This window comes from Ixodes scapularis, unplaced genomic scaffold (assembly GCF_016920785.2).
Source record: "Ixodes scapularis isolate PalLabHiFi unplaced genomic scaffold, ASM1692078v2 PGA_scaffold2__306_contigs__length_199485367, whole genome shotgun sequence".
Classification (NCBI taxonomy): domain Eukaryota; kingdom Metazoa; phylum Arthropoda; class Arachnida; order Ixodida; family Ixodidae; genus Ixodes; species Ixodes scapularis.
This window is the reverse complement of record NW_024609857.1, coordinates 69,539,445-69,567,154: the sequence shown is the minus strand read 5'-3', so window position 1 is coordinate 69,567,154 and position 27,710 is coordinate 69,539,445. Positions and strand designations below refer to the sequence as shown.

The 27,710-nt window shown below is 46.5% G+C and overlaps 1 protein-coding gene across 1 annotated transcript in view; it reads left to right on the top strand.

Annotated features, from left to right (window-relative positions):
- The first annotated feature begins 2,595 nt into the window (after positions 1–2,595).
- Positions 2,596–27,710, top strand: part of LOC120838683 (4-coumarate--CoA ligase 1-like) — a 273,015-nt gene continuing 247,900 nt past the window's right edge. Inside the window, exons 1-4 of the mRNA XM_042291430.1 lie at positions 2,596–2,616; positions 3,989–4,190; positions 15,505–15,608; positions 15,783–15,985. Of these exons, the coding sequence (XP_042147364.1) occupies positions 2,611–2,616; positions 3,989–4,190; positions 15,505–15,608; positions 15,783–15,985 (515 nt within the window). The 5' untranslated portion in view covers positions 2,596–2,610. The remainder of the gene's footprint in view (positions 2,617–3,988; positions 4,191–15,504; positions 15,609–15,782; positions 15,986–27,710) is intronic.

Sequence of the window (27,710 nt, the reverse complement as noted above, 5' to 3'; positions counted from 1 at the left end):
AGTACCTCACAGTTTGTTCGGATCCTAGCAGGAACTTTAGTACTCCAAAACGCACAAAAAAGATGTTGATAAAACAGCTCTTTGTGCAAGCGTCTCTGCCATTGAGTGCCGTTCACGAATAGATGCCTCCCTATAAACAGAGTGCGTGTCTTATATTTATTAAAATAGAGAGATGGAATAGTTAGTACGTGATTCTGTAAACAATCATCGCCTAAAAAGCAGGAAGAAAGGACACAACAGCGCTTGTTGTGTCCTTCTCTTGTCCTCGTATTACGGCGCACATTGTTTAAAGGGATAGTGAACCGAAATGTCGAGCTCACAAAACAAGGCTGGACTGATAGGCGGGACGCTGCAATACCGAAAAACATCACTCATAGAGCGATATATTTAACGGATCGCCGTATTTTCGGAAAAGAAGTGCGCGATTGAACATGGCCGAAGAGACCGACGAGACAAATCACGTCACGATTATCATTCCCTCTCCTCCTCGCTTCGTCCCGTCGGTCTGGTGATTCGAGGCGACGAGGAGAGAAGCGAGGCTGCTTCCCTTCATTCTCAAATTTTTCAGGAGGAGTATGACGTCATAGGCCCTCGCTTGATCGCGGCCTTCTTTTCCAGAAGTACGGCGATCCGTTTGAGATATCGATGTAGGAGGGTTGTTTTCGAGTTCTTATTTTTTATTTATACGTTCTAATCCCGCAACTTATATGTTTCTTTGTAACTTTCTTAACAGTCACTAAGGTCACAGTCTTGCTATGAGTGTACAACTCAATATATTACAACATTGTTCACCAATAAGCTGCGCGAGTGTAGGCGCATCATGCCCACAAGCTTCTCCGCTTCTTAAATCTTAAAAAAAATACCTTCACTTCTTTTTTTTTTGTATAAACAATATTTTTGTTTATAACTCTGAGTTGCACCTGGCGCCTAATCAACTCTGGGCTAAGGAGCATTATTTTATTTTAAAACCAAAGTCCTAAATTAATTAATACGAAACAAAGTTGTTTTTTCATTATTCTCGTAGGTGTTTTGATCAGGTGCTTTCTAGCGATTTCGGTTTACCATTTTGTTCTTAGCTACGATTCATCTGAATTTTCAGCAACTGACAGACAGAGTTCCCGCAGCAACCTTGCCTCGTATTCTAACCAACAACTCCTAGATAAGAAATCCGAAGTGCTGAATTTTTCTACGTCATTAAAGAGGGCCTCCGTAGACCAAAGATTGGACATGACTACGTGGTTAGCGCTCGGCTAGGAGTCGTGTCCAATCAGTGAGAACACGGCTCCAAGCCAAATGCTGATACGGTAGTCGTGTCCAATGTGTAGCCTAAGGTGGGCTTTAGTGACGCTGGAAAATTCGGCACTTAGGCTTTCTTATCTAAGAGGTGTTAATTCTGCGTAGTAACCAAAACAAGAAAAAGACGCGTCGGCACGTCACTTGTGACCGACCAATCACGAACGGAAAAGAATGATGAAGCAGACTATTTGATTCGTAATTTCTTTGCACATATAATCCTTGCGCTCGCCGACATGTGCTATCAGCGACGTTCGCGATCGAAAGCGTCGCTCTGGTCGCAATTCACGACTGGTCAAACGCTCCCGTTGACGTATTTATCTGGATTAATCTTTTTTTCGCCGACGGAAATCGGCGCAGTGTTTGTGCCAACTACGACGATGTTGATTTAAGTATGCGATGACCTCAAACTTCCATTGTTATTTTTATGAACACCATCAAACTTATAGTTTGGAACTGATGATGAACAGTCGACGATTAAAACTTATGACGTCACGGCGAGAAAAAATCTAGTCGTGACGTCAGGAACAGAAACCGTAAGAGGGCGCCACCGAAACATCTCGGCGTTAATACGCGAACGGCTGTCCCGGTCACTCTTTGCTGTCGCTTTCTCGTTTTATTTCAACGCAAAGGGTTGAAAGATCGGAACCATCCATGTGGTCAGCCCGCTGCCTCCGTGCTTTCAGCAGCACAACATTAAAAAATAAATAATGGCGGAGATGATTTTGTCGGGAAAAGCACACCGACGCATTCGCTTAGTTTGACGTCTCATTCTGTAAAACCGCTAAAGCGACATGTTGATAGACACTCTGGGAAACTCCGTTCACTGTATATGCCCACTCAGGCAGGAGAAACGTATTTAAACGTTAATGTGCAGAGTAGCCTTTTTTTTTTCCTTACCAAATTTCGGTCAACTGTGAAATATTCACATCTCACGTTAACGTGAGATGTGAATCTCACGTTAACGTGAGATTCACAGGTGTAACTGCTGGGCCGGACAGCGAATAAAAACACCTGCTTTTATTCGCTGTCATTTTTTTTAAACAACCGCTATCAATCATGTCCCTCTGATACTTTTAAAACTTTTGGGTTATATTCAAAGTCATTGTTTGTTGCTTCTCAGATATGCCGTAAGTTATTAGAACAAGTAGAGATTATCTTTTCGTGAACATGGAAATTGTTTCGAATGCAGGCTCACCGATAAAGACGCGAATTGAGGACGGCGTTGTGTATTCACCTTTCCCGTCTTGTGATATCCCGAAGTGTTCTTTCTACGCAATCGCAAGTGACCAACTGAAGACTTCTCCAGAAAAAATTATGTTGGTAAGTAACAACGCAGTTCGTAACTTCTTTATTAAACAGTGAGCAATAATAAATGTTCATATCACCGTAAGCGACGCCCCTGTCTTCCTTCTCTCTCCGAGTCTCTCTGCTCTCTCTTCCTTGCTTCCCTCTTAAGCCAGAATATAGGAGTTTGTCTCACTCGAGACCTAGCTTAGTGCCGTATTATCATGTTGCTGTTACGCCATGAAACTTTTAATGATCAGCAGAAACAAACCCTTTAAAAAAGATCTGGCCACTCTAGTACTTTGAAATAGACCATTCGAGACATGATGTTTTTTTTTGTTGTTTTTTTTAGCAACTTCGACGAACTAAATAAGAAATATCAGTAGAGTTGAAACGTGCTGGACACTTATTTTATATTTTTTTTATCAATATAAGTTGATGGCCTAGTTGGTTCTACATCTCAAAAAGAGTTAGTGCGAAAGACAAGGACAAGTAGAAGAGGGAAGGGGGGCTCGTTGGCCGAGTGTGCTAGCACACACCAGCTCGGAACACGTGAAGCGAAAGCTTGCGCTGCAGAACCCAGGGCATGCCCAGGGATTCTGGGTTTAATCTGCACACTTGTCCGTTTTGATCTGGATTAGCATCGTACCGGCGTGCGGTCGTATATCACTACTATGTCATACACGTTAAAGACCCCAGGTGAGCGGTTGTACTGCACTGGCTAAATGTCTCATCTACAACTGGGAGACAAGTTGTCCGTTGAGACAAACTAAGTTTTAGGCTGTATAAACATGCGTACACTTCAATTTTATAGAAGGTAGGACATCTAGAAGTGCTTTTCCTCTCCAGTCTTCTACTTGTCCTTTATATGTTGGTTCTCAGCCTTGATCGTCGATTGAACAACATATGCCGCAGTAGTGTCACCTTACTGCATGGGGAACCAGGTTAAACAACACTGGGTTGATGTCACGGCAAACAATGAACATGCCAGTCAAAAACGAAAACATGTAGGGCTTAGAAGCTTGCAGCAGCAAGCCCACTGCTGCTAAGAGTGTCTCAATCTGTTGACGGTGGTGGTGTCATTTTTCTCGGTAGGCACATGGTCTGTTTCCTCACGGCTAGCTTATATAGTGTCTGTCCGCCGGGCACGGATTTCGTTCGTTTACAAGTACCATTCTTGTGAACCAGTGGAAGGAAGGGTTGGTTACGGTCAAGTAGCACGGAAACGAAGGAAGCGTTGGACGTTTTGTAATTTACAACTTAACATTTTGAGGGCCTACAAAACGCGGAGTCTACTTTTAAAGATATTTACTGGGTGTCAAGCTAGGCCACGGTATTACACACATAATTACTACAGAAATATGAACATACCATAGAATAAAAGTGTTTTTTATTATTTCCCCTGCAGGTGGACGATTCACGAGTTTTGACACGCGCCGAATGCCTGATTCAGATGCAGCGCTACGCCGCTGGGTTCCAAGCTCACGGCATCCAACCCGGCGATCACGTTTGTTTACACTTGGACAATAGCATCGATAACTACGTCGCCATGTACGGATGTATTTTCGCCGGAGCAGTGGTCGTCTTGGCAAAGGCCTCTCTAACGGAAAGTAAGATTTATAAAACGACATCTCTTAGTTTTGAACATCAGACGTTCCCAACTCCTGACTCATCTGCGGTACATGCGGAAAGCCGAACACCATCAGGAGTTTTCGCACACGTCCAAGGTCTGATGACGTTTCACGCTAAATATAGCATAAGCCCTGAGACGCTCAGCATGACGACTGATTTCTCATTGTTGGAGCACAGCTTTCATTTGTTATGTTATACATTTTTTAAGTACCGCCATTTGAAGTTTGAAGTTTTTTTTTGGTTTATCACGGGGCCCGGTAGGGAGATAGAGACAAGAGAGGCATTTCTGCCTGAGTGGGCCTCCACCCCCCACAGTTCCTAACAGGACAACTTGCATTAGTTGCCATATATACGTGAAGAAAGTAAACAAAATACATATATCTACATAGCAGCAAACATGCACACCTTTTACACAATATCTTAAAATTATTTTAAGAATATAAACAAGGTTTAATCTGTCCTCAGTTGAATATAATATTACAAGAAATAAGAAAACAGTTCACTAAACGTTTTTCCGACCGTAAAGGTGCCTATCTCATAGGTGCGCTCCTGGTCGTTTAAATTAAAAGACCACTGAAATGAAAATTTAAATATACTTCCACCTTCAGAAATAAGTTAAACATGATCAACGAAGTCTGCAAGTGACAATCGCACGCTTGTATCTTAAAAGGATGTCTATATTTTCCGTTTCAAACTGCAGATTCCAGAGGGCGCTTGAAGTGCAGCGATCCCTTACAAAAATGATTGAGTTGTTTCAATTGAGTTTCTAATATATTTCTATAGAGTCGATTGAAACTCAATATAAACTCAATCTAATGAGCATCACCACAAGAAACTCAATATCGATTCTATTAAATTTACTCATTAGGAATGGAATTGAGTTTGGCCATAAAAAACTCAATACCGATTATATTTAATTTACTTATTAGGAGTGCAAATGAGTTTGGTCGTTGAGAACTATATACCTTTTCTTCTGAATTCACGCATTAAGAATGAAATTGAGTTTTTTTTTTATTAAGGCAATATATATCATTTTGAGTTTAATAATTAGGTATGCAATCAAGGTTGCTCATTATGAACTCAATATATAGGATTGAATTTACTAATTAAGAATACAATTTATTTTGCTCAATTATAACCAAAGATTCATTAATTTGAATTTACTTATTAAGACTAAGATTTAGTTTGCTCATTATGAGCAAATTAAATTCTATTTTTTTTAATTCACTGATTAGATATGCAAACGAGTTTTATCATCAAGAACTCAATATCGATTATTTTGAATTTACATAGTACATTTGCAAATGACTTCCATTATTAAGAGCTCATTATTGGTTATTCTAAGTTCACTCATCAGAAATATAAATTGAGTTTTGTCACTCATTCCTTTTAGCTTAGTCACTGGGCATGCACTTGGGTTTTATTACTTGACAGGCATTTCTTTGCCTCCTCATTAGAGATTCAAACGACTTTTAATGATTGAGTTGCTGACATCAGCTGGTTTGCGCCCTTTGCTGTTAATGAACCCAGCAAGTGCAACCAGGAGTACACTAATATCTCTCAGAATAAACATATGTGCTTAAATTTATTTCTACAACAAAGAAAATAGAAATATTTTGACACCTTCGAAAGCATATAGCTTGCATTATAATAACTCTAACGTCCCTGACAAGGTGAGAACAACAGGGAGGAGCTTCACTTGCCTCCCCTCAAGCTTGAATCTCCCCCTCGAAAATGCTGCAACGTCTCGTGCACGTCAAGCGCGTGCGCGCTGTGAAAACACGGTGGAAGGCATGGAGCGCGTGCTGAAGACCGGGTGTTTGAAGGGGACGCTATGCCGTTTTCACTCTGTCGGCGACTATTGGTGACGTGAGCGATCGAAAGCGTCGCTGTGATCGATCTTCCACGATAGGCCGAATGCTAACTATGACGTCAGCAAAGGATTTCCCATCAGCGGAAATAAGAGGAACGGAAGAACTTCAATTTTGACGGTGTTGGCAGTGTTGGTTTGAGAGTGCTATGATTTTAAGCTTCCACCCTGCTCTTTACAAACAGCTTCAAACTCGTTGTTCACAAGATAATGACGTCACGAAGGGTAACCATAGGAGGGCGCCAACAAAACATCTCGCCACCAATAGTGACATCATTCAGCCTATTTTACTTACTTCGTAAAGGAAAAAAAATATTTAAAGCGAGCAACTACCGTGCATTGTCATGTCCTAAGTGGTGCGATGCAGAGAAACGATAACAGTCCGGCTAGTAATCGTTTTTGTGGGTTTAGCGACTGCACCGAACGATTATTGTTTGTACCAATGTTTTTTTATTATTATTATTATTTTATAATCATTCATCAGACTCCCGAGGAGGGGATATCATACTGGGAACCTTAAGAAATGCTGAGGTGGTCACCGGCTAAATTTATACCTTTCAGATGTAGGGTATATAAGGCGGCGGACTAGTCAAAGGAAATGTGATGCGTGTGTTGTTTTCGTTCGTTCTTTCCATTCAAGTTCTCCGTTTCTTTCATGTTCCGTACTTTAAATAATTATAAGATAAAAATTCTCCACACGTTGCAGGTGTTTTTATCGCAGTTGCGGAAATGTTTCTTGAAAAAGAGCTGCAAAAATGTTATTGAAACTCAATCGCAAAACGTTTATTGAAACTCAATATAAAAACTTATATTAAGCATTGTCCACAAAATCAATTGAAATGCAATTGCTAACAATTTAATTAAAACTCGGTGGCCAATATCTTGTGACGGTTCAATAGGGAACCCAAAAGAAACAACCTATTGAGCTTGAATTGAGACTCAACGCGGTGTATTTAGTGAATCCTTTACACTTTAAATCCAAATTCGTTTCACTTTTTTTAATGAGTCGGAGAGCGCGATGCGTCTCGGGAGATCCGGCGCCGGCCAGCGCATTCGTCACGTCAGGTTTTCCTTGACGGGCGAAGCTACAGGGATGCTGGCGCGGTTGTGAGCTTTGCCACTTGGTAGTGCCAAACCGTTACAACCTGGCCGTTCACGATTCCCGCGCCCCGCAGGAGTTGAAAAGGCGCTAGAACGAAGGAAAACCCGTTTCGGGACAAGTTAGGACAGTGCTCGCGCGACGTAGCTTGCCGCCCTACTTGCGCGGAGCGGCGCTGCTTCTAAGTGTATAGTATGACGTAACGACATTCGGTTTATTCGTTTTAATTAATATGCAAGTCTCTTTTAGAGCAAAACATTGATTCCCGTGTTGTGGCCAGAACGTGGTTGACATTTAGACTATAAAATTGACGCTAGGCTTTCGTCGCAGTACCCCTTTAAGGCGGGGGCACCGTCAGGGTGACGTTGCCTGTCCGTGTGAGCCAGAGTAACTCTATATGCTCCGCAGTTACGCCAGTCCCGAAAGCATTCCGAGCGACTCTCCACCCCCGAAAGATAACCCATCCCTACTTTTGGTACGATTTGCGTTTTCATTTTTCTTTCAAAAACGCAATGAGTTAGCCTACTTTTAGTAACTGCTGGGTCCTAGCCAAAGGATACCTCAGCAGAAATGCTGTTACTTAGCCAAGACGGAAGGTAAGTGAACATTGCTGACAGGGAAGAACAGTCGTTTTTGGTTCATTGCCCGATTCTGCGTGGACTATCGTCGCCTAAACGCCGTAACGGAAAAGGACGTCTACCCGCTGCCACGCATATATGACACTCTGGACCGGCTGCGCCATGCCCGATACTTTTCGTCGTTGGACCTGAAGAGTGGGTACTGCCAGATCGAGGCCGACGAATGGGACCGTGAGAAGACTGCCTTCGTCACGCCGGACGGACTGTACGAATTTAAAGTGATGCCGTTCGGACTGTGCACAGCACGGGCGACATTCCAGCGCGTAATGGACACCGTTCTTTCCGGCTTGAAATGGCAAAGCTGCCTCGTCTATCTCGACGATGTCGTGGTATTCGCGAGCGAATTTGACGAGCACCTGAGACGTTTGCGAGCCGTGCTACAGGCTATCCAGAATGCTGGACTGACACTAATGCCGTCAAAATGTCAGTTCGCTTACGGCGAGCTCAAATTCCTGGGCCATGTCGTGAGTGCCCAAGGTGTAAGCCCTGATCCTGCAAAGACATCTGCTGTTGCCGCATTTCCGAAGCCATCAGACAAGAAAGCCGTAAGAAGATTTTTTTGGAATTTGCGTCTGCTACAGACGTTTCGTTCGCGATTTCGCCAAGATTTCTCCACCGCTCACGAACCTGACGAAGGACGACGTGAGCTTCCAGTGGGGGGCGGGGGGGGGGGGGGGGGGGGGAGGGGGAGGGGGGGAGGAGCAAGAACAAGCGCTCAACGAAATGAAAGAAAGACTCCAGTCGCACCCTATCCTCTGACGCTTTGATCAATCAGCGGAAACGGAAGTGCACACGGACGCCAGCAACGCCGGGCTCGGCGCGGTACTCGTCCAAAAACAAGACGGAGCATAGAGGGTGATCGCTTACGCAAGCCGGGCACTGTCCAAGGCAGAGAAAAATTACTGAACGACCGACAAGGAATGTCTCGCTGTCGTCTGGACATTAACCAAGTTCCGCCCGTACCCGTATGGGATCCCGTTCCGCGTTGTCACGAACCACCACGCTTTCTGTTGGCTCGCCAACCTCAAGGACCCATCAGGACGCCTCGCGCGCTGGAGACTTCGACTGCAAGAATTCGACGTAACCATTGTCCATAAGTTTGGCCGCAAGCACAACGACGCCGACTGTTTGTCTAGGGCCCCAGTCGAATCTCCTCCCGAAAGCACTGACGACGACGATGACACCCGTTTTCTCGGCGCAGTTACAGATACCGACATGGGAGCACTTCAACGAGACGACCCGGAACTTCGCGTCGTGATCGACCATCTCGAAGGTCAAGGAAGTTCAGTTCCGCGAGTCTTGGCCCGAGACTTGTCAAGCTCTGTTCTGCGGCGAGGCGTGCTCTTCAAAAAGAACTTCGGAACGCGCAACCCTGCCTGGTTGCTGGTTGTTCCGGCCAGCGTGCGAGAAGAAATCTTTCAAGCACGCCATGATGATCCGACGGCTGGACACCTTGGCGACAGCAGGACACTCGCCCGGATTCGTGACAAGTACATCTGGCCGAGATTCCCGAAAACAGTCCATCTGTACACATGGTCTTGCCACGAGTGCCAACGACGTAAGAGGCCTCCGACGAAGCCAGCAGGACTCCTGCAGCCGATACCTGCCCCGACTACACCTTCCAGCAGGTCGGAATAGATTTACTTGTAAAAGCTTGGTCTGCTGGGCAAGTTGGTAGTGGACATTCATATTAAAAATAGCGCAAAAGAGACGGGACAAAAAGACGAAGAAGCACACGTTTGCGTTTGTCCTGTGTGCCTCTTCGTCTTTTTGTCCCGTCTCTTTTGCGAGATTTACTTGGGCCATACCCAACATCGACTGAAGGAAAAACAAATAAAGAAAAAAAATCGGTGGATTATCGTCGCGACCGATTATCTTACACGGCACGTCGAGATGAAAGCCCTGCCATCGGGAACAGCGGTCGAAGTCGCTAAGTTTTTCGTCGAGTCAATCCCCCTTCAACACGGCGCACCTGAAGTGCTGATCACAGATCGAGGATCATCCTTCATGGCACAGCTGACTCAAGTGGTTCTCGGCTCAGTCACACCAGCCATCGACGAACCACCGCTTATCATCCGCAGACCAACGGGCTAACGGAGCGGCTCAACAAGACGATCGCCGACATGATCTCTATGTACGTCGACGTAGAACACAAGACGTGGGACGAAGTGCTGCCGTGCGTCATGTTTGCGTACAACACAGCTGTTCAAGAAACTACGGGAATGACACCGTTTCAACTGGTACACGGCCGGACGGTTACCACAATGCTCGTCGCCATGCTCCCTCACGTGCCGGCCGACGATGGCAACGACGACACTCAACTGATTTCCCAACGCGCCGAAGAAGCTCGCCAACTGGCAAGAATCAAGATTCATGACCAACAGCATGTCGACGTACGCCGCTATAACCTTCGTCGCCGGGACGTCCACGGAGAGCGGGTATGGGCGTGGACACCGATACAACGCCGCGGCCTCAGCGGGAAGCTTCTCAAACGCTATTTTGGACCCTACAAAATCATCCGACGCCTCGGCGATCTGAACTACGAAGCTCTACCCGACGGAACGCGCCCATCTGCACGACGCCAGCCACGGCCCGAGTTGGTGCACGGCGTCCGGCTCAAGCCGTATTACGAACGATAGAACTTTGGACTCTCGTCAAGGAGTGAACTGTGAACTGTGGCCTGGGGCTCGCGACTCTGCTATCCTTTTGTTGTGTATTTGTGTCTTCGTTTTGTGCTGCATCGGGACGATACACTTTCTTAAAGCGGGGAATAATGCCGCAAGTGCAGCTGACAAAGTAGGCAGCGCGCTCGTGGCCTAACGGTTATCGCGCGTGCCTTCCACGCAGAAAGCCAGGGATCGATTCCTGGCCGCGGGTACGGATTTTTATTGACTCTAATGTAATGTTCTGGTAAATTAGAGAACCGTGTTGGGGCTGATTCGAGGTTAGAATGTTCTGCACGCCGAACCTTCTACGCCGATTGTTCCAGAAGCCCACGCGTATACAAGGGGGCTCCGGGTGGCCAGCCGGAGTCAGTTTTGCCCCAGCGTTCGACTCTGCTGTTACGCCGACTTCAACGCCCTCGGCGCTCTGCCGTTATCTTCTGTTTCCTTTCTATTTTCGGGCACAAGTTCGCCCCATTAAACGTTTCAGTTCTTTCAGTTATTTTCTTTGTTCACTTGTCATTCGTGGCAATACGACGACTGGAACAGAGGCCAGATTCACGAACAGCTTCTTAGTTTACCACAACTTAGCTGAGAAGTTCGTAAGTTATGAACATCGTAAGAAGAGGAGAAATCGGTATTCACGAACGCGTTCTTAAAGGGACACTGACAGGGTATTTATGCTCGCCGAGGTTTTTAGTTGTACGTGACATATGACAGCTCAACTACCCATAACAGAATTTGCGGCTCGAAATTCGGTTTCTTTCCGCCCGAAAACCGCCGATCAAGAACTGGCCGGTTCGAGTCTCGCTGACTCTCTTTTCCGCGGTCACGGGCCGTTTTCTAAGGTATCGATGCGACCACCAAATTTCATCGAAGTTTTAATAATTTAATCGTGGGTCACTGAAGGCACACACTCAATATTAAAAATAGAAAAAAATATGAAACCCATTTTTTGTGGCTTCTAATAAGCTGCAAATACGTTGATTGAAAAAAAAAAAGTTCCACAGACAACCGGAAGCATTCTGTGCGTTCGTCGTTTCGCGTATCGTGGGACTTGCGGGGATGGCGTGGGACCTCTATTTTAGAACTGTCGTTCGCGGTACCGGCGAATTCTGTCTACCTTTAAAAGAGAAATTTGGGACTGATCAAAAGAATTGGTATTCATCCCGTGCGACTCGCCCGACCACCAAGCCGATTTGCACAAAGACGTCGCCGAGCCGTCGCTCCCTTCTCGTGGCTGAAGACATCGCTCGCGCAAACGTCAAGCACGACGTGTCTACTTCGAGTTGAATGTGCACGCGTACGATTTCTTTACTTGGTGCGAATGTCGGCAATGCGTGGTGCTTCCCGACTTCGACCCGGGAGTGCTTTTGGTAGAGGAAAATCGGCATCAAACTTTCCAACTTGCAGTTTACTGGCTGAATTATTACTAAGGAAAGAGATCCACTAGTAAGGAGTCGCCTTAGTAGCTCAGTAGGAAAGACGTCCGCTTCACACGCGGTAGGACCGGGATCGATCTCCCGTGGAACCTTTTTTTTTTTTTTTTTTTTTCAATCATTTTCCGATGTTTACGTATCTTTTTTTTTTTTTTTTTTTTACAATTATCACTGAAGAAACAAACAAAAAAAAATAACAAAAAATGTTATGGACGACACTTCGCTGAATTAAATGGTATGGGATTTCCTTTTTGACACCTGCGAACTCAATCACTTTCCACAAAATGCAAGGAGCATATAAATCAGGTAGCGCCCGCTTTCCGAGGTGCCCGTATATGTTCTATAGGAATCGCAGCCAGCCACTGGTCCCGATCCCGTTGATCTCTCGGAAACTCTGTCGCACAATGCCCCTTTTTTTTAGGACGCAGGACATGTGAGCCAGCTCTTCACGCAACATCTTGGGTGTATTCTTTTCGGAGCCGATCATGGAAATTCACCACGGGCACTCACTACTCATCTCCAAGTCCTCAATGTACAAAACAACTCATCTTGGAGTACAGAACAACGAGCGGAACAAACATAACTGCAAAAGAATCGCACGGCGAACAGTTCCCGTACGCCGCATGCAACACCTTCTAGGAGGTGTTGCCGCATGTCGTGTCGTCTGCTACCGGAGAGGAGAAAAAAAAAAAACAAAAAAACGCACGGTCGGGTGTAGCCACGTGACTTCCGCCACTCGCTCTCTTCTCTCCACTTCTCCGACCTCCGTCGGGTTTCGGTTTCGGTTTCGAGCAGTTGCGTCTTTTGGCTTTATTAAAAAAATACGCTACTCTGTTGCAAAATATTAAGTGGGTAGTCCTCCGACACCATAATGAAGCGCCTGGCAAAAAAATTAAAAAAAAGTTTTGGGGGGTGTCAGTGTCCCTTTAAGTGAAAGGAGGAAAGCGACGTTCTCGTACGAAAAAACTAGAACTTATGGGTGCTGTTGGTATGGCGACGGCGTCTTCGGCAGCACGAACAACCAATCGGAGAGCTCAGCATGGTTCGAAGCAGTTCGGAGCACGTGGACTTTTAACAACTAACACAGGCGGCTTTTCGGCCACCGCTCGTCAGGGGTTCGTGTCCGCGCAGTGATATGTCGACGCTAACACAATTTAAACGCGCCCGAATGCCGAAGCCGGGATGCGTAACCGCCTCCGTTGACTGCTACGAACTCCATCGCTACGAAGTCAACAGGGGTGCTATGTTGCGCTTTTTGGACTCCCAGGAGACTAGGGAGAGGGAAGTGACGTCAACGACACAGCAAACGCAGATTGGATGTTGACAGAAGAAAACGAAAGCAACACCCAATCTGCGTTTGCTGTGTCGTTGACGTCACTTCCCTTTCCCTAGTCTCCTGGGAGTCCAAAAAGCGCAACATAGCACCCCAGAACTGTCGTCGTTATGAAAACACTGCCCGTGCCAGTCGTTTGCAAAGTGACGTAGATGGAAACAAATCGCCGCGGCGTTTTTCGCGGCCTCGAAAATGCCGGAGCGATCCGACGTTAAAAAAAATATACGTTTGAACTACGAGAGTGTCAGCAAGAGCCACGTAAATACCTGCTCACACTCGGAGCGGACGCGCGCGTTTGATCGAAGTGCTGGATTTGCGCTGTTAGACCGCGAATTGGTAAGCGCTTCGGGACCGATATTTTACGATTGCAACTCGATACTGACGTGACTCTCGGCAAAGAAAGGTTGGACCGGCATGGCGTAGCTCCCACGAACTGTTATAGTTCGACAGTGACGTGCAGTAGTGTCAGAATAAAAACGGCATACTAATAACAAAGTGTACATACCGTGTTGCGAAGACAATTGATACGGCGTTTATTTGAGCTCTATATCACACAAAACAAGGAGATAAAATCGATGAGAGTCCCTTTTCGACGACAGCGTTCGTCACCGCTGCCTCGGAAAACATGGAGATGACAAGGGGAGGAGATTGAGCACCTAATCTAAAATTGAGGTCAGCGATCAAACTATAATACGGGAAGGGTCGACAAGGGTCGCACGGGTATATGCTATTCAGCACGCCAGCCGGTCGTGGGCAGACGGTCTTGGCCAAGGACCATCGGAGCAACGCTGCGCAGAGCCGGTGTGCCTGCTAAGCCTATATTCTTCCGAGCTCGCTTGGTCGGTGGAATCGTGGCCGTTGGCGCTTTTCCCGGTTGTTTGTGGATCCGGCGTTCTTGTTCGTCGTGGTCCGTTTCAAGTACTTTTTACTTTTTTCTTGCTGCTTGAAGTCTGGACGCGCGAGAAGTGCACGTAGAAAAATAAACGTCCGTTGGTCGTCGCGACCATGTAACTGAGCGACGCTGTCGACCAAGCGGATTTGATCGTAAAAAGTGCGTAAGACAGCTTCGAAGCTGTCGTAAAATTTCGTCGTAACTTGCTCAAAACTTACGATAATTTCGTTTCGTGAACAGGGATTTATTCTTACGTTTTGTCTCACGCACATTTTTGGCGTAAGATCGTTTCGTGAATCAGGCCTCTGCTTTTCTGCGCTTGCTGACAAACAGGCATCACAAGCAACACACTTGTATGAAGTACATACATGTAGCAGAACCAAGCTGATACCGGGGCGTCCCGAACGATAGTCTACGATGATGTATGCGCAGCCCTATGTAGCGGGGAAGCCAGAAAGGGATGACTATGACTACAAGTAGCATAGCGGCGGTACAACTTCCGAAATGCGCGCGCCGGCGCAGTTTGTTTAGTTGCATCGGTCTAAGACGCGACCAACAGCGCAGTCAAGGCTACGGCGTGGGCGTAGCCAACATTGAGTTAGACGTCATCACCGTTTCCCTCTTTTGCTTGTTTTCAGTTCTCCGGGCAAGCGAAACGGGTGACGTCAGCAACGTTTCCTCTTGACGCGCCTGCGGTCGAGCGTCTTGGGAGCCGTCCGGTCGCCCCGCCGTGGTCCCGCCTTTACCGCCATCTCCCGCGTCACAACCGCCGTCGTCGTCTCACCGTTTATGATCATTGTCTCTCGGAGTCTTTTTTACAATACTGACACTACATACGCAGACTTATACCGCAATCGTGCAAACGTCGTCGAATGTCGTAGACACCAAAACGTGGTGAGGAGTGCGGTGCAGACGACACTTTCGCCTCGCACACGCCCGCCCCAATCCCGCCGATCGTTGCGATGAGGATCACGCGACATCTCGTACCACATGATAGCCATGTGCTTATCGACCCGAGGCCAATGTTGCCGGACGGAGCCGAAGTTTCGGTTTCGATTTCTGCTTGTGTTTAAGATTATATTTAAAATATTTGTCCCATTTTACTCGAAACAACGACGTAGTGTCTTTTACTAGCGCTTTTTAATGCGAAATAACTCATTATAGCGAAATTGTCGGAAGCAAGCCCTTCTAGGGTAAGCCATACAGATTTGGCTAGTGGTCGTCCTATGTTACCTGACGTCCGTTTTAAATCTCTTGTCATCTTCGGTGTGCGGTGTTGGGTTCGTACGGCTTAAATACAAAATGAAGTGCTTCATTCTTCTAATCTAACTGAGACCATTTTGTTTGCTTGTTCAAAGGAGAACTCCATTACCAAGTGAAAGACGCCGACGTTGTGCACATATTGACCGACCAAAAGTTTGTCCAAAAAGTTAGCAATGTGCATGCGGTGGCTCCGTTCAAGGTGGGTACAGCTAATCCTGCCATTGTATAAAAGCAAATAATGTTAATATTGTGTATGAATATCTTTTACATGATCTTATTGAGAGGCACATTACTACTGCGTGACTTCTAAGAAGGAACAATATTAGGACTTTTATACGTAATAGAATTCCTAGGAATTGATTGCGCATTTCAGGGCCTCTTCGTGATGGGGGTTGCCGAGGGGTTCGTGTCTGCCTCCAAGTTTTCCCACTGGAAGGAGTCAGAATTCAAAGAGATCCTCGTACCGGACCCGGAGCGCACCCTCATGGCGCTGGCCTACACGTCGGGCACCACAGGGCTCCCAAAGGCCGTAGAAATCACGCACTTCAACTACGTTGCTTCCTTCAACACTTACGGGTATGTACTGAGCACATATGTAGTTATTTTGGCTAGTGATCCTTTTGTTATAATGACTTTAAGGATTGTAAAGCTTTTTAACTTTATAATCTTCTAACTTGTGCGGCGTGAGGGTTCGTCTGCTCCTTGCGGAGAGGGTGCGGTGCGTCAGGGTGCGGAGCTCTCGTTAAAAGAATAGTGGGTAGACGCAGAGGCTAGCGCCCTTCGTCTCTACCCATTGTCTCCCTCCTATGAAAGCCAGAGAGGTCGTCGAATGCTCCTCGCGCAGAGGGAGCGGTGGCGTCAGGGTCAGTCTTTGCGACACCGAACACCGGCGTTGTCTACTAGTCTTAGGAATTGCTTTGAAACGTTTTCTACCGCTTTCGTAAATCCACCGGTTCTATACGAATGAGGATTTGAGGACGGTCCAAACCAACCCGCAAAACGGCGAAAACGGCTCCCGGAAACTCCGGGGGAGAGGAGGGAGGGAGGGAGGAAGGAAGGAAGGAAGGAAGGAAGGAAGGAAGGAAGGAAGGAAGGAAGGAAGGAAGGAAGGAAGGAAGGAAGGGAGGGAGGGAGGGAGAGGGAGGGGGGGGGCAGAGGAGGTACGTCAACGGCCGCGTGAAGGTGACGTTTTGGGGGTCCCACTTTGGGGGGTGAAAATATTATTATGTTGAACTTTTTCCGGACCCGGAAAGTGCCGGACAGACCCGGAGAGCGCCGGACAGGAGCCCTTCGGCCAAGCAGGTGAAGGCGGTTCACCCTGCATCGGGGTGGGGGTGGGGGGGGGGGGGGAGGGGGGGGGAGGGGGGGGGGAGGTGCGCTATTTGCTTCTGGTTGACCCAATAAAGAGGACAAAGGGAGGCTAAGAAGCAGTTGCTTTTGTTGCATTTTCCTCCTTGAAGCCACTCAGTAATCTCACAAAGTGTGCGTTTTCTCCCTTTCCCACCCGTCATGTGCGTTTTTCCCTTTCCCTCTTAACCTTTCCGCCTCTGGCGTCTCGGTGGGAGAGTAATCGTGGAGAATATATTTGCTATTTGGCGGTTTCATATGATGATTAAAAACGACTTGCGATTCCTGTGAGGCCGAAGGGGCGGACAGGCACTCACGAGACACTGACCGATAATCCAAAGCACTTTTGGCATCCACGTTTGGACGAACAGACCTAGAGCGGCTTCAGGGCGGTCGATGCGAATGCGGGCTCTGAATGAGGTCGTTGCCACAGTTTTATGACGAGAACAGTCCACACACCGTCATTACGCCGCTCGAGCTTACCGAGACATCGAGATGCTTGCGACGGAGACCAGAGGGGGTCTCCGTCGCAAACCAGAAGTTAGAGGTGGGGTAAGGACGATTTCTTGGAGGAGGAGGAGGGAAAAGAATGCATTCCCTTGCGGCGCTCCCTCTCCTCTATTCCACTCGCTGACCGTATTACACTAAAAAAAGATAATTTGCGTTTGTACATAGAGGTGTGTGGCCCCGAATGAACACAGATGTTCGCCACTGGGCTCGTACATGCCTGAAGTGTCAACGAGCCAAGATTCATCGGCACATAACGACTTCGATCTCATCTTTTAATCCTCCAGAGGCAAGATTCGGACACTTCCACATCGACCATCGTCGGTCCTCTTCCTCCGTCAGGAGGACATCGATACTTATTAACCTGCATTGATCGATTTACACGTTGGCCTGAAGTCTGCCCCATCGAAGACGTAACTGCGGAGACGGTCGCGAAAGCGTTCTTCTCCACCTGGATAAGTCGCTTTGGTGTGCTGACAAAAATTACAACGGACAGAGGCCGACAGTTCCAGTGCCGATTATTCGCGAAACTTTCACAACTGCTCGGCGTTAACCATATCTCGACGACAGCATACCATCCTGCTTCCAATGGCCTCGTCGAAAGATTCCACCGGCAACTGAAAACGGCATTAAAAGCTTAAGATAATACGGCGTGGACAGAAACTCTTCCTATGATCCTTCTAGGACTCCGCACAACACTAAAGGAGGACACCAACTGCAGCGTCGCAGAGCTGGTTTACGGATCTTCACTCCGACTACCAGGCGATTTTTTTGTGGCATCACCAGACACCGAGTTACCGGATCCCCTTGACTACGTTGCACGGCTTAAAACCGTGATACGATCTCTTCAACCGGTACCCTTTCGCAAGCCACACCAATCGCAAGTGTTCGTGAGCCCCTATCTGGAAACGGGAACCCACGTAATTGTGCGCAACGACGCAGTGCGACGACCACAACAACCTACATACACAGGACCCTTAAAGGTAATTGCGCGAGCACCCAAAAATTACAAACTTGACAACAATAGAAAAGAGGGTACCGTATCCCTCGATCGACTGAAACCTGCTCACACGGCCAATACCTCTGAACCAGAATCAGATAACTTGACATGTTCGCATACTGTCACAAGAACTGAGATAGACAGCTCAAGTATAACACGTCCAAAAACCAGTGCAGCTACAGCACCGGCTCGAAAATCACCTGTCAACAGGGTCCACCTTGACGCTAACCCGCCTCCGCAGCGTCGTTCCACGCAACGGCTAAACTGCCCCGTGACTAGGGGGGAGCTCCTGTGGCGGACAAATGTCCAACAGACGACAGCACTCAACACCCAACGCCGGCCGGCACCCGCGCACCTTGGCGCGAAGAAAAAGAGGATCCGAGAGAAGCACGCGCAACCAGCTCCCGGGTGAAACACAGCTTGTCGTTCCAAGTAAGACTATGGTTCAGACAACCAAACTAGCCGCGGATAAAAGACAGTTATTAGGGAGTTTTAGAATAGCGCACGCTAAAGCTTTGCGTACGCAAAGAATAGGGTCGTCGCCACTGCGCATGCTCCGAACGCAAACCAGGTTTTGCGCTTTGCGTGCGCAATTTTAGCGTGCGCTATTTCTCGGAAATAGCGTGCGTACGCAAGGGGTCTTTGCGCTTCTCCTAGGAGGATTCGTGATGAGAAGTTGGCTAAATCCAAGACGAGCACAGTTAAAAAAACATGGCGGCTTCCAGGATTATTTCGGCGGCTGCTTTGGCGGCGTCGTGAGTGCGACGTCGGCGGTATCCTCGCGACTGCAATTTTCAATACGGGACGACATTGTACTCGGTTTGACAGCGATTACCGACAACTTGATGCTTGCGACGCGCGAACATTTCACGGCGAAGGTATGATGTGCGAAGGTCAGTACACGGCCGAGGCGACGCAAGCGGACACGACCGCTCAACCGCTCACGTCGCGTTCTCATGTTTAAACAAATTAAAATGCTACTCTGGACCAAAAAACTCGTTTTTTTTCTAAAGTTACAGCATTTCGTGTGTGAAATAAAAATTTTTACTGTATCTTGGTGGCGTCGCAAGCGCGAGATGCTTGGGCTTTTGCGTCGCGGCGGAGAAACGCTATTCTAAAACTCTCTTGCGTCGCGTGCGCTAATACAAGCGCTAAATTTAGCGCTAGCGTGCGCTAAAATTGCGTACGTTATTCTAAAACTCCCTATTGTAGCTCAGTCGTCAATTTCCTTGCGTACGCAAGGAAATTGCGGGTCGTGAGTGCGCATGCGCAGAACGCAATAAAAGGGCTAGCGTATTGCGTAGGCACGCAACGCTGGGGATTTCGCGTTGCTGGCTGGCGGGCCTTGCGGGACGCTCTCGAGAGATCTCGGACCCAACGAGAGCACCAGTTTCAAGATGGCGGTTGCCTCGACTGGCGCAGCAAGGGCGACGTGGTGTTTTCGAAGTTCTGTGTTACGTGAAATTGCGTAGTGTTCAGCTCGGTGATTCTTTCTGGGACCTACCGCGGTCGAAGCAGATCGCCGTGCAGCTGAAGAAGTCCACAGTGAAAATGTTCGCCGCTCGGAATGTGCGTCGACGCTGCGATCGCCGAAGTTCTCGCTATGCACTGGACATCAGGGTCATGAATTTCATTCCGCGATAGCATTGATAAAAGGTGCCGTTTCCACGGGACGAGTGAAGGAGGCTCCGTGATCGAATTTGGCTACGCACTCGTACTCGTAGCCTCTGTACCCCGCAGAAAAGCGCGCTTGACGAGGCAGCTGTGGCTTGGTTTAAGGCCACGGTCCCACTGAATGTGGCAGTTTAGCTACTTTTTGGCAGGTCATTACTCATCTCCTTTTAAATACTGTTTTGTGGGATTGGTACGTGTCATTCGAAAGGCAATGCAATCCTCTTTCATTTGATATTATGTATGTGTTGGTTTTTACTGTTCATGCGCATTTGTAGCGTTGCGAATATGATGGCGCGGACCCTCACTTGCTCCGCCAGTTCATGTTTTATGAACGATCCATTCAAGATAACACAGTTTCAATATAGCAGTTTTGTTAAGATGATCTCGGAGCAGAATGTAACGATGCACTTTTTTGGTATTTGCACTACTTTGTTTTTTTCATCCCTCCAAATATTGCCCTAAAATTGACATTTTTCAGCACAAATATATTTTTAGTGACACGCGCTAGGACAATGAAATTAGCTACAGATGTAGTGCTTATAATTGGTAATACACAGAAAAAAAATTTAATGTTGTGTAAACTTTTTTTGTTTAGATATTGTATATCAAACATAGCACATTTTTGTGCTTCGAGTCATGGTACTTCAAATGCCGCTGAGGAAATAATTAAACTATGATAAAATCTTTTAAAACATTTAGAGCTACAATGTTTACCCAATGTTTTTTTCATTTTCAAAGTCATAACGCTCCAGGAGCGTTTCAAACATCCCTGTTCTGACGCATTACGGATTACCTGGTGTTGCGTTTTTTTTTTTTTTACTTCACTTTTATAACCCCCAATCCTGCTTGGGCCGCAATTGGCCCGCAGTATTCCTAAATAAATAAAATAAATAAATAAAAATAAATATCTTTTTTAGACATCAGACAGATTTATTGGCATCTAATATTATTTATTGTTTGGAATAGATATACATAGCGATGTATTAAATTTTCACAATGATCTTGCTTTGGTTTCTTAATAGGTGTAAAGTTTAGCTAATTTTAAAAACTATTAAAAACTGTTTGGGTGTTTTTTTACGCTATCTGGCGGATGGCAGACAAACTGGTGATTTCTAATGTTCACAAAATTTCCGAGGGCGGCGTTGGCGTCTGTATCATCATCAATCTTTGTATTTTTTTACCCTCACATTTAAAAAAATATATTGGAAGATTTACTATCGGTAACTCAATGGTTTAGGTACTGGGTCAGGCTAATAAATCTAAGGCAAATAATTACACAAGCGTAGCGTGATATAATGTTTTCATTATTCGATATGATTGAAATCAATAAACAATGAAGACGAAGAGAAAAATAATACACCCTAGTTCACTTTATGCATAGAGTCACTAAATGAGCTTTAAATTATCGGCACTCCGTTCCCCAAGATTGTTTTGGGAGCCGCCATTTTGGGTCTTGCTCATAGCAAACGCAACTGCCGATCATCATGATCCAAAAGTACGACTTCCTCAGCATTAGATGCGGTGCTAGGAAGCTGCTGCAATATTGCAATGCTCCGTCGCGGGTTGTTTAAACATTTGTGAGGGACGAAAAAGCGTTTCCTGTCATTTTAGATAAAGCTTCATATAACTGGCAACCATGATTTTAAGCCACAACATGGCCAAGTGTCATATACTCTGAACCGCAGCTAATTTACTGGCGCAAGCGGCAACAATGAAGAAGAGGCAGGTGTCAATAGGTAGTGGCTTGTGGAATCCACGGGGCTTACCTCATTGCCCCTCCAGGTATTACAAGCCTCTTGAACAAGAACATGAATAGTGTCATTAAATAAGCTACGCTTCAGAGTAGCGACACTTGGCCTTATTGTGGCTTAAAATCGTGGTTGCCAGTTATTTGAAGCTTTATCTAAAATCACAAGAAACGCTTTTTCATCCTCCACTTTAAACAGTTTGCGACAAAGCAAAGCAACATTACATGAGCTTCCTAACACCGAATCTAATGCTGAGGATGTCGCACTTTTGAATCATGACGATCGGCAGTTGTGCCTGCTCTGCACAAGCACCAAAAGGGCGGCGTTCACAACACTGTCGAGGAAGAGAGTGCCGATACTCTAAGCGCAGCTCATTTATTGGCTCTAGTTCCCGCGAAACTTTTTTTCCCTGACTGACACTGAAAGTAAATATGAATAATACACCATTATTATAGCTTATTTAGTTATAACCAAATACGCATAATGAGAGGAGGAAGCGGGCGGGTAGGAGAAACGCGGCTTTTATGTGCGACCGTTCTAACCGTCTCAAAAGAGAGAACGCACGAGCTTGCGCTGGTTTAAAAATAAAAGGCATCCAAAGAAAAGAGGCGGCACGCTGTGTTCTTTGTTATTATGCTTCTAATTGGAAATTGTTGTGTGTATGTTTATACAGTCAGAAGTTAGTCTGCCTTAGTGGGCGTCTGGTGTCTCAGCTGTAGATGAGCAATTTAGCCAGTGCGGTGCAACCGCAAACCTGGGGTCTTTAACGTGCACCACGCAGTAGTGATACACGACCGCACGCCGGTACGATGCTCTTCCAGATCGAAACGGGCAGGGGCGGGGTGAGTTCTGCAGCGCGAGCTTTCGCTCCAAGTGCTCCGAGCTGGTGTGCGCTAGACCATGCACTCGGCCACGGGTCTAGGCCAAGTCGTCGAAAGCCAACTCGTCGACGGCCAACTCGTCGGCGGCCCATTCGTCGAACAGGCCCATTCGACATAGGGCAACTCGTCGAAGGAAAACTCGTCGAAGAAGCCAACTTGTCGCCGCTTTTTAAAGCCAAATATATTTTTTCTTTAAATTTTGAAGCTAATATTGTTTTATAATAACCCGTGTTCTGTCTTTTATGTGTAACTCTTCTGTAAAAAATGTGTACAATTGACGCTCTCCTTAAAAAATGACCTCCAGTCTGTTCTTTCTTGTCGAAGGTAACACCTTGACGCTTTCGCCACTTTCACGGTGCAGTGGGGCAGGGTCACTACGTCGCTCGTATATCACTGGGGCGCGTGTTGACCTACCCGGCCCATCAGTTGACGCCGCTTCGCGGCGACAGTTTGCGGCGGTTCATTAACAAAATTGTCGATCCACCTGGCCCACCCGTTGCCATTCCCGGCGACAGTCTGCGGCGGCTCATTATAAAAGAAGTAATAAAAAAAGGTAACCGAGAGACGATCCTGAGATGACGCATTTTTCAACTTGTCTAAAGGTTCTCTCTTGTCTTTGCCTTGTAATTTTTTTTTCCATCTTGTAACTAACAAAGGCGTTGACCGTAGTCCAAACACAAATAAAAATTTAGGTTAAAAGATAAAAAGGAACCACCAACTTTTACCTTGGACCGTCATTCAACCCATTCGACGAATCGCCCTTCGACCAATTTTCCCTTTCGACAAGTTGCCCTTCGACGAATTTCCCAAATACGAATTGCCCTATTCGACGAATGGGCCATCGACGAGTTGGCCGTCGACGAGTTGGCTTTCGACGAGTTGGCCGGATCCCCTCGGCCACCTACCCCCCCTCCCTTGTGCGTCTAATTTATATACAGGTATAAGTGTTTGAAGATCGACGATGGACGTCGATCGTCTCGAAGTAATGTAATGTAATAACATTATATAAATAATAAACTTGTTGAAGGACTGAACGATTAAATTTTTCAATTCTTGGATTGTGATATTTCGGTAGCCTATTGTACTTATTGTTGATGAAGAGCAATATGAGGTGACGAGGTAATGATTAAATGATGAGGCTCTATAAGGACGACGACATTAATGGGTGTCGAACCACAACCTACAGTGCCAGACTTGTTTCTAGTATCGTGTACCCAAAGACTTTCTTCACCCGCAACAGTATATGGTAGAATGAGGATGCTGCTTTACAACTGCACGTGGAATAGGAAAACTGCACTGTGCAGAAGTGCGGCTTATTCGCTAATATGAAGGACGGATTTCTAGCAGCATTCCCTGATTGACTAGTTGGAACAAATGGCCTCGTTGACGTAAAGTGTCCCCGTTCCAAAAGATTCTTGAACTATACTTAAACCGCAAAGGAGTATGAGGTGAAAAATAAGAAAAAGGAGCCTGTTGTGAAAGGTCCAAATCACCACGATAGCTTCTACTATCAAATACAAGGGCAGTTACACAATACACAAAGAGTTTTGTGATTTAGTTTTATTTACACTTAAGGGCATTGATATCCAACGTATTCAGAAAGATGACACCTCTTGGTCAACCTACTCAAGTTTTACATGGAAGGCCCGACTTCCGCTGAAATTCCTCACGTAGACGAGTTGTCCGACCGAATAAACTGCCATTACTCCCGATCTGGGAATCTCTCGATCTTTGTTCGTAGGCCATAGTGCCATGAGATCGAGGGGTGTGGCTCTTCGTCCGCCGCATATTGCTTCGGCGGGTTTTTTTCCGTGTAAGATGAGACCGTCGGGTGCTGCCGGAACAAGAACCTGGCGATTCTTCACTGAACTGCTTCTTTCGTAAGCTTCAAAGGGGCTTTTTTTCGTTTCGCACACCATCTGTTCTGCTTGCCCGTTAGTTGCAGGATGGTATGGTGCACTAATGTGATGCCTGATGCCGGTTTTTTTTCTTCAAAAACTTGTTTATTTTATTTGTAGCATATTTTCGGTAGGGCAAAAGTAGGTAAAAGAGACCGTAGAACGTCAATGACGTGTTTGGACGTCGTGGCAGGCATCGTGTAAACTTTCAGCCACCTAGAGTACGCATCGCCCATGACTCCGCATATGTGGATACGTTTCGCCACTCACCGACTGAATAGTGGATCGTTTTCAGTTACTGTTCATGATGGCGTTAGACTAAAGGAAGACTTCGAGTCTTTCCACAAAGTTAGGACAGGTGCCAGGACTTTTGTCGAAAGCGGTAAATGTTCGAAACGTCGACAACGTCGGTAGCCACGTGTTGTGCCTGACACTGGACACTTCCCATTCGCTGAGAAGAAACTTGCTTGTTCGTCTGCCGTGAGTCGTCCGATATCAGGTCTTCACCGCAACACCATCTCCCGACAAAACTGGTCTTCATTGTCCTCATGTTCATAGTTAGCAATCACGTCAACTTATAAAGTCCCGAACGCTCATAACTTTCCGTCGCTAAACGCCGTTCATTCATAGCGTCTTCATTGCAAATAAACGTCTTCCTATTTCTTGTGATGGTTTTCATCATATTCCTCCTAAGCTGTACTTACAACATTATGTGTGTCGGTACTTTCGAAAATATTGCAACGGCGTTTGTTTTCTGGGAACTATAATGTAACAACCTTTACAACATCTTCCGGACCCCGTGAAACATAATAGTTCCTGTCCTTTTTTTAGTCGTCATTAAAATGGTGAGGTAAGTACCGTAAATCGCGAAGCAGTTTACTTGACGTCCGCTTCCTGGTGAGGTAACTACCGTAAATCGCGACTGGTGTCATGGAAGATTGAGTCTACTGAGCGTGCATTCCTGCAGAAGATATTTTCGTTGATAGAATATTAACATGTCAATCAACATTTGATTCGTTCTTGGTAAGATTTATTGCGAAAGCACGTTACAACCACCGAACCGCATGCTGGGCCACGCTACTTGAGCTAGTTGAGCACAGCTGGCAGCGGCGCGAGCAAGGCCACGAGGGGAACGTGATGGTGCTCGAGCCATCCCACTGTGAACCAATGTTTCGGCCACCCCACTAACCGTTCATTCACACTGGAAGCGGATCCGCGTTTGCAAAGCGGTTGCGAACGCGGTTGTATAAAGATCCAGTGCAATTGCACGCGCACTCGATGTCATCAAGTGCGCGTGCAATTGTACTGGATCTTTATACAACCGCGTTCGCAACCGCTTTGCGAACGCGGATCCGCTTCCAGTGTGAATGAGCGGTAAAGCCCCTTGATAAAAGCGTTTTTTACAAGTACCGCCAACCATTGTTGTGGAAGCGCGCGAGACACGTGCCATGAGCGGGTGCTCCGCCGCCATTCGCTTCCAAGGCCCGCTCATTTCAGTGCTGCGCCGCCATTTTCTTCCAAGGGCCGCTCGAAACATGGGCCTCGTGCACTCGCGCATTTGACGCTACTTGCAAGACAAATGCACACACATCGAGGGGCTTTACACCCCACGGGTGCGTGTCGCCATCTATTGGTTGAACTATCGCCTTGTTCAAGATGGCTGCCGTGGGACCGCAGCCTTAATTTGAAATAAAATGATTGGACACGTTTTCATTTTCAATATTTTTTTCCAGGAGCATGGTTGGGCTATAAGCACACGGAATTCTACGGCTCTAGCAAATCTAACCAAGATCATGCGCGGTGTTCTCTCGAAAACGTAACGCACAACTAAATTCGGTCCGAGCAGGTCATTTTTAGCGTACGCTATACTATTGCGTAATGCGTACGTAAGGTCCAGCAACGCTATACTAAAACTGTCTATTAGGATACGTGGCAACGGCATCTAAAATACTAATACTGATAAAAGGCTCGAAGTACACCTAAGCACTTCGTATGAATTGCGAATGCGAAAGCAGGCACGCCGCTCTTCCGCTTCCTCATTTCGTCTGCGGCGTACTTGCGTCGACGGTCGAGCGCGCGCGCTCTTCTCGGCGCGCTGAACTTGGGCGTGGGGTGGTGGAGCCGCTGCCTCGCGGACAGGCAGCGCCATGGGGTGGCGGTTGTTGAAAGTTGAAACTGACACGCAGCGGTCAATGGGTGCCTCGTTTCTTGAAACTATGGCGCGCGCCAGCCAATGAGACCAAAGCCCGAAATATATCAACTTCACTCCGCTCCTTTGGGATCGGGGAAACTAGGTGCCATTTGGCTAGGCTTTTCGCGTGGTTTCAAAGCTGGGGGCGGGATTCACTTGGAGAAAGGAGTTTAGTTCCCGTTGGGCGCGGTTCAAAGCTGGCGACGTCGGCTCCCCCTATGAGACAGTTAATACTTTCGCATTAAAATATATAAGAAAGTACTGAGGTACGTGTAAGAAATACAATTTAAAATAAATGAAGAAGTGTATGAAAATACAACCAAAAACAGGGATGCATTTTGCGCGCGCATATACATGTTGTATAGAAATACGAGTTCTTCAATACTACTCAAGATATTTTTGTACTGTGAAAAAGTTATTTTGTGCACCTGTTGTGCTCCGTCCTATTTGTTTATTCTTTAGTGTGTAAATTAAACCTCACCAACACGCTTGGTTTTTAAATATATAAAAACGAAACTTGATGTACACAAATCTAATCATATATACGACATACTTCTTAAAACCACAAACTTTAGTCGGTGACAGCTTAAAGGAAACCAGGAAAGGAACTTAAATAGGAAATAAAAAAACAGGAAAAGTTTTCATGTAGGCACCTTAAAAATCAAGTGTCTCGTGTTTTCTTTCGATTTTATCAGTAGGAGCGTCGTTATCGGAAATGAAAATTTCGACGTAGCCCCGTCCCTTGCGGCACTCCGAGCGCAGGAGAGCGCGAAAGCGGAGGGGAAAACTAGCGAAAGTGACGTCATCGGTGGGGTGAAATGACCCTTGACCTCACCCAAGCAGGCTCGGGGATGTCGACGGCGACGTCGCGAGGCTTTGAACACATAACGGGCGGCCGAGAAACTCGAGTCGACGCATGCCATACGGCAATCGCTGCAAGTATTTTTCCGAAATATATGCGGTCTGCTTTTATTTCTGCCAAAGTTAAATGTGATAACTGAATTCACGGGAAAAAAATTATAAAAATTCGCTCCTATCTCAGACGTTTGAAAAGT